This window comes from Nesoenas mayeri, assembly GCF_963082525.1.
Source record: "Nesoenas mayeri genome assembly, chromosome: Z".
Classification (NCBI taxonomy): Eukaryota; Metazoa; Chordata; class Aves; order Columbiformes; family Columbidae; genus Nesoenas; species Nesoenas mayeri.
Window position 1 is genome coordinate 57,312,637 of NC_137542.1, and position 19,040 is coordinate 57,331,676.

At 38.5% G+C, this 19,040-nt stretch overlaps 1 protein-coding gene across 1 annotated transcript in view; it reads left to right on the plus strand.

Annotated features, from left to right (window-relative positions):
* Positions 1-2,842: 2,842 nt before the first annotated feature.
* The window catches only part of NUP155 (nucleoporin 155), a 28,228-nt gene continuing 12,030 nt past the window's right edge, over positions 2,843-19,040 (plus strand). Inside the window, exons 1-20 of the mRNA XM_080362889.1 lie at positions 2,843-2,944; positions 4,183-4,320; positions 4,662-4,758; positions 5,897-5,967; positions 6,578-6,670; positions 7,511-7,677; positions 8,118-8,223; positions 8,754-8,827; positions 9,129-9,220; positions 9,353-9,450; positions 9,545-9,697; positions 10,276-10,376; positions 11,779-11,949; positions 12,960-13,070; positions 13,982-14,076; positions 14,827-14,915; positions 16,711-16,773; positions 16,874-17,024; positions 17,884-17,950; positions 18,834-18,952. Coding sequence (XP_080219015.1) covers positions 4,203-4,320; positions 4,662-4,758; positions 5,897-5,967; positions 6,578-6,670; positions 7,511-7,677; positions 8,118-8,223; positions 8,754-8,827; positions 9,129-9,220; positions 9,353-9,450; positions 9,545-9,697; positions 10,276-10,376; positions 11,779-11,949; positions 12,960-13,070; positions 13,982-14,076; positions 14,827-14,915; positions 16,711-16,773; positions 16,874-17,024; positions 17,884-17,950; positions 18,834-18,952 — 2,036 coding nt within the window. The 5' untranslated portion in view covers positions 2,843-2,944; positions 4,183-4,202. The remainder of the gene's footprint in view (positions 2,945-4,182; positions 4,321-4,661; positions 4,759-5,896; positions 5,968-6,577; positions 6,671-7,510; positions 7,678-8,117; positions 8,224-8,753; positions 8,828-9,128; positions 9,221-9,352; positions 9,451-9,544; positions 9,698-10,275; positions 10,377-11,778; positions 11,950-12,959; positions 13,071-13,981; positions 14,077-14,826; positions 14,916-16,710; positions 16,774-16,873; positions 17,025-17,883; positions 17,951-18,833; positions 18,953-19,040) is intronic.

The window sequence follows — 19,040 nt, forward strand, 5'->3', positions numbered from 1 at the left end:
GCAGCGTTCTGACCCACTCATTCGCACGCCCACGCCCAACATTCACACATCATGCATATGGGGGTGGTTTTCCGACCGGAGATATTCTTCTCACTGGCCTGGGCTATCACTTCTTACACTCATAAAAAACATACTTCTCTACAACCTGTCCAAGGCCCTTTATCTGGAACTGCTGTTCCCACACCACCCCCACCATGGTTCCTTGCCCGCATTTGGGCGGCAGCCGTGGCTATGTCCTGTTCTGCCACTGCCGCGCGACAGGCCTCGCATACATCTTCATGGAGTCGCATAATGTCTCAAGCTGGAAGGCACCTGTCAGGATCATCAAGTCCAACTCCCTGCTCCTCACAGAACACCTAAAATTGAACCATGTGACTTAAGAGCATCATCCAGATGCTCCTTGAGCTCTGACAGGTCTGGTACCGTGACCACTTCCCTGGGAGCCTGTTCCACGGACTGACCACCCCTTCAGTGAAGAACCATTTCCTTGTGTCCAACCTGACCTTCCCCTGACACAGATTAATTCCATTCTCATGTCCTATCGCTGGTCACCAGAAAGAGATCAGCACCTTCCCTGCTGCTGCCCCCCATGATGGAGCTCTAGATGGCCATGGGGACACCCCTCAGGCTTCTCCAAGCTGAACAGACCAAGTCATCTCCTCATAAATCTTGTCCTTGAGGCCTTTCACCATCCTGGTTGCCCCTCCTTAATCCATACTTGAATAATCTGCTGTTTGTCAAACATCAAGCTGCCCAAAACTGCACCCAGTACTCTACATGGAATCAAAACAGTGCGGTGGTGGAACAGTCAACTCCCTTGCCCGGCTGGCAATGCTGTGCTTGATGCACCCAGGACATGACCAGCCCTTTTGATGGCCAGGACACTCTACTGACTCATATTTGACTTGTCATCAACCCAACCCCCCTGATGTCTTTCCACTGTGTTGCACTCCAGCCTCTCATCCTCCAGTTTGAATGCATAACCAGGATTACCACATCCCTAGTGGAGAATCTGGCACTTGCTCTTGTTAAATTTCATATGGTTGGTGGCCACCCAGGTGTACAGTCTATCCAGATCTCTCTCTAAGGTCTCTCTATCCTTGAAGGAGCCCACAAGTCCTCCTAGTTGAGTATCATTAGCGAACTTACTTAATGTGCATTTGATTCACGCAATCCAATCATTTATAAAAACATTAAAGAACACTGCCCCTGAAACTGAGCCCTGGAGAACCCCACTAGTGACTGGCAAACAGCTTTTCAATCTTGAAAAGATACAGGGAGGATTTCCTACTTTGCCATGTAAACCCTGCAGGATTTAGGGCTTAACTTCAGGTTGTCCATTTGGAAGGCAGAGCTGGGGCTATTTCCTTTCTCATGCTGTTATAGTTGTTTTTTAAACTATATCCAAGATTATTACCTTATCTTGAGGCTTTGCAGGTTGTATACAAAAAGAGAACTGAAAGTTAGTCCTCAGTTAGTCCTTATCTTATCTTGAAAGGATAGGATGTGCTGATGTGCTGAGAATGCACATCTAAGAAATCCAAGAATTTTACATGATTTCACAATGAACATAGGAATAGCGTGCATGTGCAGTGACAAAAGGTGAAAAGTACACGAGTGAAGAAGACTCCTTACTTCATCCTGAAGACCCCCTGAATGACCACCAGAGGACACCGCCCATGCTTAGAGTAGTTCCAAGGTGTTGCAACTGATATTGTGAAATAGTTGTGAAATCTGATGAATATGCAATACATACATTGTAACCCTAATGAATATGTATGTAACCAAATTGTGTAAATGTAGTGGAGTTCGAATCGGTGGTCGAAGCCAGCTTTGGGTGCGAACCCCTGTTTTCCCAGCGCTGAAATAAAAGCACCGCATATAACTACATCCATGGTTATGTGTCTCGTTTGCTAACAATGCCACGTGCCTCTCCTAGATGAAGCTTTCCAGAATGGGCACTGGATCAACCCTGGAGCCGAGAGTAAGGGCAGCAAACATGATGTATAGAACAGACCCATTCCCTGGAATCCAAGTTTCACGCAACCCTGAGGCTTCCTATGACCATTTGGGAATGCCTACACTTTCCAGAGCAGACACATCACTCAACAGAGGCCCAGCCTTGGCAAGTTAACAATCTGCTACTCATATTGATGTGTCATCCCAAATCCTGGTGAAACAGCAGCCCCACCAGGTCAGCACAGTGCAAAGGTGACTTCCCTTTGCTTCTACACCTTTGCTCCTGGGGCCTTGTGTATGCCTTGGGAGGGGAGTCCCCTCACTGTTTCAGCTTACATGACTACACACAAAATCTGCGTATCTTTGAGTAAGTCTAATATATATGGTCCTGCTACAGTATCACATCAGGCTCGCAGTGACTGGGCTGTCACAGGGGCCCCCCGAAGAGCTACAGTGACCGCCGGGCAGACAGGGAACCGCTCAGGGCCGCACATCACTGACAGGAGCCACCTCCTGCCACGCTCCTCGGGGCCATCCTGTGCCTTTGAGGATCCTCGCAACGGATCGCGCCGTGCCCTCGGGCAGCCCGCAGGCCTACAGGGCTGCTCGGTGAGGCACCGCAACCCCGACGCGGCCGTCACAGCCCGCCCATCTCCGGCAGCTACCCTCCAGCCGCAAGGGGCCACATGCGCCGCCCCCCCCGGCGCTCCTGTCGGACAGGCCACTGACGGAAGCGGGAACTGGCGCGGCGGAAGCGCGTCGCGCGCGCAAGGCCTGCCGGGCTTTGGCGGGTGCGGAGCTCCCGCCTTTTCCCCGCGCGCGGAGCTGCCCGGGCCGGGCCTGGCCGCCATGCCCGCCGCCATGAGTCCCGCGGCGCCCGCCGCGCAGGAGGCGCTGGAGATCGCGGGCCGCATCATCGACCGGCAGATCCAGGACGATCGCTGCTATCCGGACCTGTCCGAGCTGCTGGCGGTGCCGGCGCCTGGTGAGGAGAACTCCGTGGGGTGGGCCGCTCCCTCCGGTCCACCTCGGGGCCTCCGCCGCGCCTTGACTCCCGACAGGGCGGCCTTGTCTGGCCACGCCGGGGGACCCTCGGCCGGCAGCGGGGGACCCGCTCCCTTTAGCGGCTGCCGCCCTGGCAAGGCCCTGGGGACCGCGGCGGTGTGGCTGAGTCTGGCGGCTTCTCTGGCTTTGGGCGCGTGTAGTGGAGCCTTTGGTGTGTGGGTGATAGTTGTGGGTGGGGGATTGCTCCATGTTTGCAGGAGCCCCGCAGAAGGAGTAGGCTTGGGTTGGCTCCTTGGCCCCATCTCCCTCCAGCAGGTGAAGAAAATGGCCCTTGTTTTCCATTCAGTCCTTTGGGATGTCTCTTGCAGAATGCTCGTAGGGTCCCTAAGTGCCCAGGACCATCACTAAATTACAAGCAGCCTGAAAGTATCTCTTAAGCCTCGTTTAATGATTTTTATTAGTTTGTAGCTATATGTCACATGTAGTAATGATACAAGGTATGCTTTTTGTCACGCATTGGTTTTGTTCTTAAAACGTCAAGACAGCATTTCCTACTTCATTGATGCCAACATTGATCCACTGAAGAAGCATTATAGAGCTGTAGGCAACCTTGTATATATCCAGCAAGTGTCAGGATACAAGCAAAGAGTGCCTCTTTTCTGATATGATACAATGCAATGTGTGTAGCAGCATTGTGGGTAGATATAACATAAAATAATGGGTGTATGTGGGTATTTAACATGGTACTGGTAGTATAGATCAGCTTTTCTAGGTGAAGAAATATGCTTCTGGCTTGTTGACACAGCACATTTAATGATTTGCCACATGATGAAAAAAGGACTGGAGAGTATCACAGAAAAAAATTGGATAAAGGGTAGGCAGGGGCCCAGATGAGTTATCGTAAAAGTTTGTTTGTAAATCTGTTTGCTCATGTCTAATTTGAGATTTAGGTTTATTGCTTGTGGTCCTGCTTCTCTTGAAACCTTTGTTCACACATATTTTGCAAATAGTGGTATTATACGGCTGGAGTCTCTGCAGTATCAATAACTTTTTTCTGAGTAGCCAGAAGGCCTGCATTATTCATCTAAAGTGGGAAATGCTATTTGTCTAATGCAGATTTCACAGATTAGGAAACAATCAGGTAAAGATAAAGAAGGAGAATATAAATGTGTTGTTGTTTATAAGAGGTGTAATGTATTTTGTTGGTCTTACTTGCAGGTAGCCCTACTGTTTCTGGTATGTCAGATATGGATTATCCTTTGCAAGGACCAGGTTTGCTGTCAATACCTAATCTTCCAGAGATCAGCTCAGTCCGCAGAGTTCCCCTTCCCCCGGAGCTAGTGGAGCAGTTTGGACGTATCCTTATGAAAAATAATGTGTTAGGTTGTGTAAGTAACTAATATTATTAGAAACTAGCTTTTTTCTTCCAGAATCTTCTTCTCTGATCTTTCTGTCAGATTTACAGTAATGAAGGTTGCTATGGTTCATGTTCCCTTCACAAGGCTCCAAGTGGTAACAAGGTCCATTTGAGTAGAGCTGCTGGTGGAACTGGTTTCTGTATGAAGAACTTTGAATATTTATGGTACATAGCGTGTACTACTGTATATAAAACAATGTTATTTTTTTTTAATGTTCCAAAGGCAATTTTGCCTTTGCTAACCGAAATGCATTTAGACCTTACATCAGCAGTGCTTCAGATATGCAGTGCAATTGTATGATGGGAGTATTTCCAGAAATCAGCAGAGCTTGGCTGACCATTGACAGCGACATCTTTATGTGGAACTATGAAGACGGGTATGCAGAGAACACATTTCTGATGATATTTTTTTGTTATTATACCAGAATTAAGCGATTGCAGTATTGAGAGATTGTTTACTGCTAGCACAGGTGTGTGGTGTGCTATTCAGTTTAACATTTTGAGTACTCTTAAGTTTTACTAAAACTTTTGAATAACAAGTGTTTAAGGTTTTCTAAGAGTTAGTAATATTGCTTCCAAATCATCTAGAGATGTAAGAAAGGAAAATGCACTTGCTTAGGGTTAGGTGCAACTAATATCCTAAAGTTATTGCTGCATTTATGCTAGGGTTTTGCTTACACCAAAATAGTAGAAAAAATTATATTAATTGCCTAACTTTTCTGAGTAGATCTACTAAGTACTCTGATGTGTGTACAGTGGCAAATCATGCCCACAATGGTAAGCAATACAGCATTAGTACTTTGAAGTATGATTGAAGCCGTCCTGCCTAGTTTATTTTAAGGATGCATAGAACTGAAAATTATTTCATTGTATTTCCAAATGGCAGTGATAAGTTTATAATGGGCAGATTTACTTGCTTATTTGCCTATATAATAAAAATTCTTTTAGAAATAATTGTTTTATACACATTGTTGCATTTTCCAAGAAGATTAAGGTTCAAATGGTAGCTCACATAGCTCCTATCCATACATTTACATTATATCATAGTGGATTAAATACATTCTCCAAATATCACAGCATAGTGCTAATTGTAAGATGCTTGGGAGGAGGTTGGGAATTCTTGCTTTAGATAATTTTCATGGGAAAAAAAAAATCATATAAGTTCCTCTCTCTTGATGTTAATCAGCATTGCAGATCCTAAATTGTCTAATTCAGAGTAGACTCTATGACTTCACAAAATCCAAAAATATAAAATACTGCAGTTGGGTTTGAGGTTTGAAACTCAGCTGTAGGGGCTCCAAATATCTCCAGTGATTGCCAATGTAATTCTGCTGTGAAACTTCTGTGTCATTCCATTCTGCTGGACTTGCTTCCACCCAAACTGGAAAATGTAGGTGGCTTCAGTGTTACAATAAATATTAATAGTTTTTAAATATACAGAACAGGGTTTCTTTTACTTTGTTATTATGTGATACTACATGAGAAGTTTTATTTTGTTTGTTTTCTTGTTGGCAGGGGAGATCTGGCTTATTTTGATGGTCTTAGTGAAACAATTCTTGCAGTGGGTCTTGTAAAGCCAAAGGAAGGTAAGGCATATATTACAGTGTGTAGAATTAGGCAGTTACGGACCCTTCTGTGTATGTTTTACATAGGTACATATGTGAAAATCCGTGATTTGTGTGTGTAGATATGTATACACATGATACCTGAGTTTGTTTTGGTTTTAGAAAGATGAAATTAATTACAAGCCAAAAACAATTTGTAGTTTAACATTCATTTGCACTGATAAGCTTGCATTTTTTTGCCACATTATACTCTGTGGCACATAGCATACTCAGAAAAACAAAAGTTACTGTTTATAAATTTACACATTCAGGTAGTAACTTCCATGAGATACTGGTTTCTAGCCCTCCCAGTTCTTTTGTTAGCTACTGTTTGGGTAACAGTGAAGTCAATGTTGAAGAGGCAGTAGGGTTGAATTTAAAAGAAACACATTTATAAGCAAAAGTCGAAGATGCTGTGTTTCATGAACTAGAAGCTGAGCTGCTGATTGATACTGCTTTCTAGTTCTAGATTTTCATAGATCGTTAGGTCTACTCACTGTAATCAGTCCATGTGTCCAATGGATACATTGAATACATCATTGTAATGAGAGGTTGGCTGCAAACTAAAATTTCAATTTCTCTCCTTCCTTAGGTATCTTCCAGCCTCATGTACGACATTTACTTGTTCTGGCTACCCCTGTTGATATTGTGATTTTAGGCCTCAGTTGTGCTAATATACAAGCAGGTAATTCTCTCATTTCAGTGGTACATTAACAGGTATACACGGTTGTTTTATTAGTAGCCATTTTAAAAAGAAAAAAAGGAAAAACAAAAAACAAAACAAAACAAAAAAAAAAAAAAAAAGAAAAGAAAAACAAGGCCAAGTGCTAAGCACCTTGCTAATTTTTAATCATGTTACAGGCAGGAGCAAATAGTTTTTATGGAGTGTACACTTCCTGGATTCTGGACTTCTATATGAGTGTTGACTTGTATTATTCACCTGTTAAACAGAAAAACAGCTTTTAAAACAGGTGCTCCTGTTAATTAAACAGCATGTTGGAGAGGGAGAGAAGAGATGGGCATGAATCTTGGAATTGGTGAATACAGTTAGTTAACCTGTTCAGCATTTGTATTCCAACCACAGAAGCTGAGAACCTGATACCATATTTTTATGCCATATATATTAATAGAGAGAATACACAATTTTATGAAGAAAGTGAGAAGGTTACAATCTTTTGCTATCTTCTCATGCTGTCTTGATATAAAAGAGAAAAAAAAAAGTAGAAATCTGTGTTTTAGACTTGTCACAATTTAGAGGAGATGGCATTGTATAGAAATGCAAAACATGGCATTTCCTTACTTGGAAACTTACACTGACAATTTACTTTCATTTTTTTAAAAACAGAAGATTAGTTACTCTGCATTTCACTTTGAAGAATAGCTATTCCAGAATGTGGTTAGTAATTACAAAATTTACTGTAATTTTTTCCTGTTTTCTGAAAGGCTTATCACAGACTTGTAATATTTATTAAAACAACTTAAAAACTTGAAGAGGATTTATTTATTAATTCTTAATTTTTTTGAGGTACTGGATCACTCAATGACAGTATGTCTGGCGGAATGCAGCTGCTACCAGACCCTCTCTATTCGCTCCCTACTGACAATACTTATATTCTGGCAATAACATCTACTGATAATGGGCGTATCTTTTTGGCTGGAAAAGATGGCTGCTTATATGAAGTAGCATACCAGGTGACTATAGGTTTTACACACAGGCATTTTTCGATGTTTCATGGTTGTGGAATGTAGAGACTAAGAGTTCTAAAACATGTCATGTTTATTGTCTTGTTTTATTCCATAATTGCTTTGCATGACTTGATTGCACAACAGATCTGATGTCAGTGCAGGTGTATTATCTTTGAAGAAGTATCTTTGAGGAATAGCAAGACTACCTAGTCAACTAAAAAATTAAAATTGTGACGTCCTGCACCCTTTTTGATGTGAAATTTTCCTTTTAACGATCACCTGTTTCTTTCAATTGAGTAGTATGTACTTTTTCAATTAAATAAATTGTGTGTAGTTAGATTTTTACTTGTTTTCCTACTTGTCCTGGTAAGGACTTTCTGAATATAACTGCTAGTTTGTTTTTTGTTTTGTTTTTCTTTCAACACTGTATTTGTTTTAAATTGTAGGCTGAAGCAGGCTGGTTTAGCCAGCGCTGTAGAAAAATTAATCATTCAAAGAGCGCTCTGTCTTTCCTTATTCCTTCATTGCTGCAGTTCACATTCTCAGAGGATGGTAAGTACAGATGTTAAAGACTTACCCAATAATTCAATGTAACCTTTTAAATAATACTATCAAAAACTCAGGCTGGATGGTTTTCTAATTCAGAGCATTTAGTTATTCTCAATGAAACTTGTAGTAGTTGATGATTATAAAAGTCAGGTCCTGTGTGTCTAGTTCAGGATATAGATACCAAAATCTAGGAAGTTTGACATCTATAACTAAAGTTAGCATACTGTAGAACAAAATTAATATGTGCTTAGTAGAATCACTGCAAACAGTAGAATTCTTAAGCAAGCAATTTTAGCCTGTTTCAATGTTTAGTGAAAAAGTTGAAATTATACAACTTTATGCACCTTTTTTTGTTTGTTTGTTTAGTAATAATTGTGTGGAATTGATTGCTGTTTTACATTGCTTCCAGTAGACGTCATGTGTGGGACTCCTGCAGATTTTGTTAACTTACTATTAATTATTTTATAAATACTCTGTCTTAAACTTGTTTTCACCAAATCCAGTGTTGATTTGCTGGTTTCTTGCCTCCTCAGATCCAGTAGTTCAAATTGCGGTTGACAACTCTCGAAATATCTTATATACCCGCTCAGAGAAAGGAGTGCTGCAAGTATGTGGCTTCTTATGACTACTGGCTATGTTGCTAATGTGTATATAATTTTTAAAGTTTTCCTCAATACCTCAGAATTCTCTGTGTGTATGTCAAGGTATTATTCCAGTGTATCTGTTCGTAACAAAGCGTGTGCTGAAGACTTAAAATACCATCTTCTGAGAAAAAGTACCCTTTTGATCTTCCCCTCCATTGTATGAAAATATGAGGATGAGATAAAAATAGAGTTTGAGTTTTTGCTTGATAGGTGTGTCTGTATTAATTCAAATGTAAACCACTAAGCAGCGTTATTGAATTGCAGGTTTATGATCTGGGACAAGATGGTCAAGGAATGACAAGAGTTACTTCTCTTTCACAAAATGCTATAGTTTCTGCTGCTGGGACCATTGCCAGGTATATTTAAGACAATTGTAGTTTAAGAGGTTTCCTTTAAGAGCAATAATTTCATGCTATCTTTTTGAAAAATGCTGTTTGCTTTTTTCTTTGGATTGAGAGTGTGTGTGGGCTTTTTGTTTTGTTTTTTAGAACAATAGATCGTTCTGTATTTAAGCCTATTGTTCAAATAGCAGTGATTGAAAATTCTGAATCCATAGACTGTCAACTATTAGCAATCACACATGCAGGTAAGAAAGCAATGTTAGTTCCTCCCCTTTTAAACTGGTAAATGGCATCTGCACAATTCAGCAAAATGATGACGTTTCTTAATCTTTTGTTCAGGTGTCCGACTATATTTTAGTACTTCACAATTTAAGCATCCAACAGCTCGTCCCTCCATGTTAACCTTGGTTCATGTCCGTTTGCCACCTGGATTTTCAGCTTCTTCTAGTGTGGAGAAGCCCGCAAAAGTTCACAGAGCCCTTTATAGCAAAGGTAAGCAGTGGAACACGGCTCAGAGGAGATTGAATTTTTGTTTGTTTGTTTGTGGGGTTTTTTTGTTTGGTTGGGTTTTGTTTTGTGTTGTGGGGTTTTTTGGGTTTTTTTTGTTTTTTTTTTTCCCCTCCGTGTGACAGTCACTATCACACTGATTTTAGATTGTGGAGTTTGAAGTAGTGGGAGTAACTGAGAATGGAACATGGCTTCTGTGTGTTACTGGGAAAGGTTTTGGAAATGGAAGTTTGTAATATTTTTCAGAATTTATTTCTTCTGCAAGGTGCAGTATTTGAGCAGAGAAATCCATGATCTGTTTAAATATCTATTTTTTGAGACATGCTCTACCTATGTTAGCCTCATTTTTGTTTATATCTTTTAGAGTAGACAACAAGTGGTGTTGAAAGTGACTTTCTAAAGAACCCTGTGACATACAAACTCAGGAGATATGATTTGCTGTTTAAATTGTGTGATTCGAATTTAAAGATTGATTTTTACTACATAATGAATGAATTCATGAACTTGTATCTCATACATTATTATTGCATCTAATACAAACTTAATATTGGTGTTCTTGCTAGGAGTCCTGTTAATGGCAGCTTCAGAAAATGAGGATAATGACATCCTTTGGTGTATCAATCATGATTCCTTCCCTTTTCAAAAGCCAATGATGGAAACACAGGTACTAAAGCAAACCTCTATACAATTTTGATGGAATCTAGATATTATTTTTTCCTTTCTGACAACAGATACTTGAATAATACTATCTTCAAGAACTGGATAGTTCACTGAAAACTTGCATGAGCAGTTTGGAAACATTTACAAAGCTACTAGTCAGTATACTTCAAAGAAAAAAAATTAGCAGGCAGCTGTTGTCAGTGAATTGGATCTGATCTCTTAGTAGGAATTCCTAGTTCAGCCATACTTTCTAGCATGATGCGAGCTACGTATCAAATGTGATTGCCTTGACTTCTAAGACTTAATAACAGATTTGAAAATGTTGTCTGTAACCTGCTGCATATTGTGCACAAGCACAGGAAGACACAGTCCACAGTGGTGTTTGTTGATGAGGATAAAATTTGGCAAAGATTGTCTAAAAAGTAGGTGCTAGAGGCTTTGAGTTTATTTAAACTGATATGCCACATCTTCCTTATATTTCAGACATAATTAATCTCTTCATTATTTCATTTTTTTTTCTGATTTTCTTTTTCCCAATTGTTACATAAGTGGGTTTGTAAGAGGAGTTGTGGGGGGTTAGTTGCCTTATGCTTCAGTTCAGGGAGAACTTTTCATGTATTCCAGCTCTGAAGGAAGTCTGAAGTCTTCTACTGATGTGACAAATGACATGTCAAAAATAGTATTGTTGGAGGAGCAGTAGTAGAGTTGGAGTGGAGAGACTCTATAAGTTTCAAAGTCAAGTTTTGATTTATATGCAGTTTTAATAACTTACAGTGGAGCTTTATAATCACTCCAGATCCCTTCCCTGAAAAAACTTACACATAAATATCCCAAGTACTGGCATCTCTCTTTTTTTCCAAAGCATTTAGCAGTGACACAGGTAGGTTTCCCAAACAAACCTGCAGCCTTTTCTTGAGCAGCAGTTCCTTGTTGTTAGTATATCTAGTTTTCTAGAATGTCTTCACTACCTTATGTCCCTTCTGGTGTTTTATTTGAAGGACTGCTCCCAACTGTGAAAGTGTTATAAACCTCTGCGATTCAAGTGCAGCATTTTTTTATTCTTTAGGAAATAGTTGAAATTCATTTTGTCTTTGATACTTGGTTCTGCTGAGTTTATATTGTAGCAGAATTAAAGGATCCCACTTAGCAAGTTGTTTTACATTTAAATACAAAACACTATCCCTATCCCTCAGAAGAAGTGATATATTATTCCTTGTCTCCCATGTAGCTGTACATTTGGTGATAACCTTCTGTTAGGCTGTAAAAGAACTTGCTCTGGGTTTTCTTGGGTCAAAAGTAGATTCTATTCTGTGTAATTTTAAATGGTAAATAGGAAAATATCACCGTGAACATACAAAATGTATTATCTGTTACCAAACTTCGGATGATATCTATCTTTTGTTCAGATGACCACTCGTGTTGATGGACATTCCTGGGCTCTCTCTACTATTGATGAATTTAAAGTTCAGAAGATTGTAACACCACTAAATAAAGACAGTATTCCAATAACTGATTCACCCGTTGTTGTACAGCAACACATGCTGCCACCTAAGAAGTTTGTTTTGCTTTCAGCCCAGGTTAGTATTACTTTCCTTAATACAGGAAATCAGAAGAGTAAATATAAAGTTGGAAGACTGATCTAAACCTGTCAATGTTTATTCATTTTGTATATGCTTTGAGGATTATATTCTGAACATGAGAAGGAATTAGTAAGAAGATTGCTGAAAACCATTTGTAACCATTTGAAATTTACTCAAAGCTGTTGGGCCAGCTTCTCTTATACACTGTATGAATAGTTTTCATTGGTCTCAAGAGACCCTTGTAGGTACAAATTGTCTGAGAAGTTCTTTTAAACTTGGTTATACTCATGATTACATGAAATTGAAACAAACAATGGATTCCTAGGTATATCCTTTGTTATAGAAGAAGTCCCAAAAGTAGTTTTTGAAAGGGTTTTAAAAAACAAAACCCACGAGAAAAACAAACTTCCCTTTGTATGTTTCTGATTACATTTTGCAACGTTTTAGGGCACTTAACATATTAACGAATAGGCAGTTTAAAAAAGAAATATTTAATCATTAATGTCTTGTAACCTCTAGACTCAACCTGCATATGTTTCATGACAGCTGTTTTGTTAAAGGCACTAAATGGACCCTCTCCAGTAGTTGCTGTGGATGCAGGCAAGATGTTTATGTGTAGAGTCTTACAATGCCCTTGATCCTGAATTCTTCAAGCATTTCTTTTCTAGGCAATTTTGAGGATTAGAAAGATAAAGCCTTTCTTTTCTGTATTTGTGTGCTATGTGTTTGCATTTTGTTGTTCTTAGCCTAGTATGAAGCACACATTTAATTTAGTTTATGGAGAATTTCTAGCAATTGTAATATTTTTCTTGCCTTTCCTAGACTCACTACAGAATTCTCTGTATGTGAATGGGCGCTGGGCTTTGTGCACCATTCATATTATACTTTGATCCAGTAGTGCAATGAAGGAAAATTTGTATTTATGAAGATAAGCATTGTAGGGACAGGGTGATGGGATGGTCTGAGTAAATACAACTTTATTCTAACTAACTTTGGGTTATTTTTAGGGGAGCTTTATGTTTCATAAACTCAGACCTGTTGATCAGCTGCGGCATCTGCTTGTTAGCAATGTAGGTGGAGATGGCGAAGAGATTGAAAGATTTTTCAAGTTGCATCAGGTAAGAACTTTCGACGTGTTACAAAAAATGGAAGATTTATAATATTTATGTAAATTTAATCACTTCCTTCAGCATCTTCTTGTTGTTGCTATAAACTTCTAGTTAATATTTCATTTATCAATTAAAGTATTAGCTTTTCCTCCTGTATTATCTACATAAAACAAGATTGTATAATGAGAAATAACTTCTTATGGTATCTAAAAATTGAAGTGTAATTCACTTTCCCTGAAATGTCTTGTATGTCTTGTATGCAGAAGTATGATGCAGTTCCTAGTTTAGGAGAGGAGTTCATCTAAGAGCAGGGGAGGAAGAGTTTCTAAAAAAAATTTAAATTCCTACCACTATAAGATGATTTTACATTTCGAAGGCCTGTAGAAATGTGTGTAATTGGTCTAATTCTTTTTGTTTAAGGTCAATAACAAACAAGCAAGAGGGAAGCTATAATAGATTACAATTGTAATTCGACTAGTACTGATTTGTATCTGTCATTAGGATCTGTTCACTGTAATCTATTCTCTTGTACTTCGATAGGACATACTGAGTGTTATTTTAACATTCCTTACAAATATGCAAACCATAATTTGTATAGATTTTTTTTCTTCAAACACAATCCTAATTTACATGTATGCAGAAATTGCATGAATCTTAGTCACAACTAGGTGACAGACATGGAGACGATTTCCTGCCAGTAAACATACTGTGTTTCAAAAACTGCATAGCAAAACTTAGCTGCTATAGTGGAGTGCCTTACTGTGATTCATTTCCTGTCTATAACTGGGAAGAGCTGATTTCCTTGCCTTCTAAGTAAAATGATGCAAAAAGTATTTACTATTTATTGAGCAGTGTAACTCCTATACATTTCTTTATCAACTTGATATAAGCTGCCACACTAATAGTATAATATGCTGTAGGAGGATCAGGCCTGTGCCACTTGCCTTATCTTGGCCTGTTCTAATGCTGCATGTGATAGAGAAGTATCTGCCTGGGCTACTCGAGCATTCTTCAGGTAAGTTTCAATTCTGTAAGTTTTTTCCAAACATTATGTGCAGGATCACTGTAGCCAGTGAATAATTGTGCAGACTCTTTAATCTGCTACTTGAGCAAGTGTTGTTGTAAAATGAGCATAGACTGTTAAACCTGATAGAAAATGCCTTTGCACTAATTTAGGGCTCATCAACAAAGGAAGTAATGGTGATTGCTATATAGTTCCCCTTTGGGATGCTTATATTCCAGAGAAAATGTAGACAATAGGTCTGGAGAGATGTGTATTAGCAAGGAAAGATGTTTAAAAAGTGCTCACTATAGGAGAGAGGTGGATAGAAATTATTTGTAGACAGTAGAAGGATAAGCATGAGCTGTCTCAAATGTGTCCTTCTGTCCACTTTGCTGTAGAGGCAAACCTTAAAATGATACCAAGACATCAGCCTGATTTTGAGAATTGGTAAATTTCTCTTTAAAGCATATTCATACCACATAATCAGCAGAATTTAAAATGTCCACAAGAATATACTTAGTTGTTCATCTAACTTATCTTTGCAGTGGCATATGTTAGTGCTTTTTAATATAAAGCATATTCCGTTAGTTTTCTTCTGCTGAAAGTATCATACAGTCACAAATATTTCTGTAAAGTTATGGTGGTTTTTTGTATTCCCCATTTTAAAAGAATCCTAAAATTGCTGTTAATTTTCAAAGACATGAAAATAAAGGGGACTATGTATGAAATGTGAGGAAATTTGTCTTTGCATGGAAACTTTAGATACGGAGGAGAAGCACAAATGAGATTTCCATCAGCTCTGCCGCCTCCAAGCAATGTTGGACCTATTTTGGGTTCTCCTGTTCCTGCCAGTAAGTAGCAAGCATTTTTTGGTTTTGGAGAGGTGGTTTGTTTGTTTTTTTTTTTTCTCTTAAATAGGTTGTGTTTTGTCTTCTCACAAGTACCTGTGTTCTTTTTGTCTAAAATAGTTCTTGATTTTCCACTCACTGGCTAATTGATTATAGAGTTTGATCCATTCCTCTCAAGTGCATTTCAGTGCTGGTTTTGACCTATATACAAATTCCTAAGTATTGGAGAAAAGTGTGCTCAACTGGAACAAAGTTTTGGAAAAGTAGTTGACCATCTTTCTCAGAATTCTTAATTCGTACTAAAACAGTAAAAGAGTGGCTGTTTTCAGTACATCAGTGGCATCGCTTTCCAAGTGTGATGATGTGGAACAGTAGCAATGTCGGCAGCGGGTGAGGCTAGGCATAAGAATGTAAAATTAAATATTAAATCTGAGTTAGAGAGGACAGCAGCTATGGGAAGAACAGGTGCTAGGAGCAGACTGAGAATGAATATGGTATGGGGGAAGTGATAGGTAGCTCTGTGATCAATGAGGTGGCTGTTTTTAGAAGTAAATGTGTTTTTCTGAAGTCTAAACATTTGGGTATTTTTATTATTTGCTGTCCTGTATGCTTCTTTGAAACGTAGTATCAAAGCGTGCGTTTCCCCATTGCTTTCAATGACAGGTCCAGGTAGAAGATGGCACCAGTTCAGATACTCCTTACTCCGTTTGCTTAAAGGGTATAGAACTGTCATATGAAGTTAAGATTCTGATATTATGAATGTCCCATGTGGTGGGTCACACAGTGCTGACAGAAGTTGACCAAAACACCTTGAAATTTTGCATGTGAAACTACATTACAATAATGTTAGCGTTAAAAAGCCAGGCACCTTTAACTTCCCTCTTTTTCTTACTGTTGAAAATCTATTTAAGCATTCATGTGCAGCTTTTCTGCACGTTTGTGTTTTACTTGGCACACAGGAATATGTGCTCTGAGAATGCATTGGCACTGTTTGGTGAAGAACTTTATTATCCTTTACACTGTTGTGTATTGCCAAGTTAAGAGAACTGTAGTGAATGAAGTAAGAGCTGATTCTTTCATAAAAGCTAAATTTCTAGAGTGTCAGTTTTCTTGCCCTTTCTGTGGTCTAGCATCCTACATGCTAATAGTACATGGATGTTTTTGTAGATGACTACATGTGCTCCTCATATGTTGGGGTCTAAAGTTATGGGCTCAGACTTAATTTGCAGAAGGTATGAGGATTCACATGTGAGTCTGAGGCCATGGACACTATTAAACTGAATGTTCCAAGTTAGCAGTATTGCTGTGGTGTTTGTCCAACTGCCTTATGTAAAAATTAAAGAGTAATAATACCATTTTCTTTCAGTTGAGTGCTTTGGAGGTAAAATTGTTACTCTTTGAAAAGATTTAAAAGACTGAAAGTGTGAGTGTTTTGAGAGTAGGTGCCCATATTAGGAAAGGGAGCAGTCAGAGAGTGAAGAACAAGAATAAGTATGTGGACAACATTATATTCAACGCAGGTAACAGATGATGTGCATTAAATAGCACACGAATGCTGGAAGAAAAAGCATAAGAGCTGCTCTTGAAACATATCTATTTGGTACACTTATGGAATGTTAGGTTGATAAGAAATCAGTGCACTTTGGTATTTAACTATACATAAAAGATCTTGAAATGGTTCCAACTTTAAAGTACTTGATTTAACAACTTTGCTGCTTTTGCACAGGGATTTATGGATTATATTTTGGTTTGGGTTTTTTTTCTTTGTATTTAACAAACTGATGTTTTTCCCTTTTAGGCTCCCCCTTGACTGTTGATAGTCCATATCCTAATCCTAGCTTTTTGACAACACCTGGGCAAGGTAATGCCTTGTTTTCCTTTGCTGGAGAAATGGAGGTTTATTTCAACTAGTCTTTCTTATTTGCATTCAAATGATTAATATTTACCTACTTTCACCCTAGGTTTACAACCTCCTACTATGTCAACTCCCATGTTTCCTTCTGGGAATTCCATGTCTCACCCTGGTACATCCATTAGTGGAATGATGGGTCCTGAAATAGTATTTTCTGGAAGACACAATGGCATTTGCATATACTTTGCTCGGATTATAGGGTGAGGTGTTTGCGTGAAAGGAGAGTCTGTCACTGAATTTGTTTCATAGTTTTTATTTCCCCTAATGCTCGTCGGTGGTGAATTCTGTCTTAATAGCATTTAAATCTGAAGTTAGTAACGTGCATTTTTATGTTGTTTATGAAGTACCCATTGGTATAATACATTCTCTTTCCAGCTCCGTTAATGATAATACATTCAGTGAATGGCTAGGACAGTAAAGTTGCTTAGGCATTGATTCTGCAATCAAGTGTATGTGCACAACTCTGAAAACTGCAGTTTATATTTTTCAAACCTGTGAGTTATATGTTTCAAACTCCTAAGGGATGAAACAGAAATGCAGAAGGACTTACAGGATTGAAGTCCTGGCTTGAAGTCTTTTCTGTTAAGAGGCTTAAAACAGAAAGTTGAAATCAGCAATGAAGCAAAACTACAGAGGATTCTGTTACTTGGTTGTTGAGTCCTGTGTTACTAACACCCCAAGCAAGAACAGAGCTCTTCATATGTCGGTCGTCTGTCTGCATGCTGGTTGGGAAAGAAATATTTATTATGACACTTATTTACCTACACTGTATTTCCAGAGAACAATATTGGCCTATATTTAAAGTATTTGAGACTGTCAAGCTTGATTTAATTAAAGTTTTAAAATTTGAAATTTTGTTAATTATATGTATCTATACCATTCAGAAATGGGTAATGGTAACTTTTTTAATGTTTAATTTTCATCCAAATTAAATCCTTATTTTAGACCTTGAAGTAAAAAACATTACCATTTCTTTCTTAAGAAATTATACGTACAAGACTTGCAAATATACTTGCTTAAATTACTTGATGTTTAACACAGTAATGTTTTGTGTTGCAGAAATATTTGGGATGGCAGTATAGTCCTGGAGAGAGTTTTCAAAAGTGGCAATCGAGAAGTTGTTGCAGTATGTAAAACATTTTATATCTTTAGAAGTTCCTTATAGTATATATCTTAAGCTGTGTTATACTTCCATTCTTATTAAGAACTGATATAAAAAAAAACATTGTTGCTATATGAATGTTTTCTGAAGTGCTGTGCTCTTAACTGAGGAGTAATTGTATGTTCTAAATATTTTTAAGCTACTGTTTTCAGTGTTACTTTTTAAGAAACCTAACTGTAATTTGATCTCTGTTGTTAAATGGCAATGGCCAGTTTTCTAAATGTTTAGTGATTGCAATTCATTTCTGCATACCACCTCCAGACAAAACTTAAGAATAAAATGCTTTAGTGGGTTAGGATAAACATTGCGGTTATATAAGGACATAAAAAAATATCCAACATCTTCCTAACATCTTGGTGTTTCACTTTTTGTCCATGATCAAAATAACAACGTCTTATCTGACCGTGGATGTTAATAGAATCCTGAACTGAGTAATTTCAGCAATGCAAATTAAGTTCTACATGAGCTTTCTTCTTCCAGTTTTAAGGTAACTGGGAGACTCTGGAAGACCTTAGCAGTTATACTCTGTCTTAGTAATGCTCAATCATTGTTTTAGTTCAGAGCTGGAAACAGTAAAACACAGCTGACTTGGTTATCAAAGAGGCAAAGAAAGTAGCATCTTGAATACTGTGTATCTGCAGAGAACTAGTACCTCTTCACATGTGTGCCCCCTCTTCAATGCTTCTGGTAAAATAATGTTGTGTTCCAGTGATAGTATTACTATTATGCTGTTTATTTGTTGTGCCCTCTTTGCGTTTGTCTTTTTTGTGGCTTTAGCTTAAAATGGAAATTTTTTGGAAAAAAGTTTGGAAACCAAGCTTTCTGTAAAGTCTACTTTCTTTTGCAGATAGAAAGCAGTGTTCCATCCCATGGACTGGAATGTGTACTGCAAGAACTGAAAGGTTTACAAGAATTTCTGGATAGAAATTCACAGTTTGCTACAGTAGGAGCGCTTGGAAACCCAAGGTATGATTCATTGCGCCAATTTTCTAGTGATATTTAATGTCTATCTCTTGAAAAACTACTGTGCATATCTGTATGACGTTGGAAATGT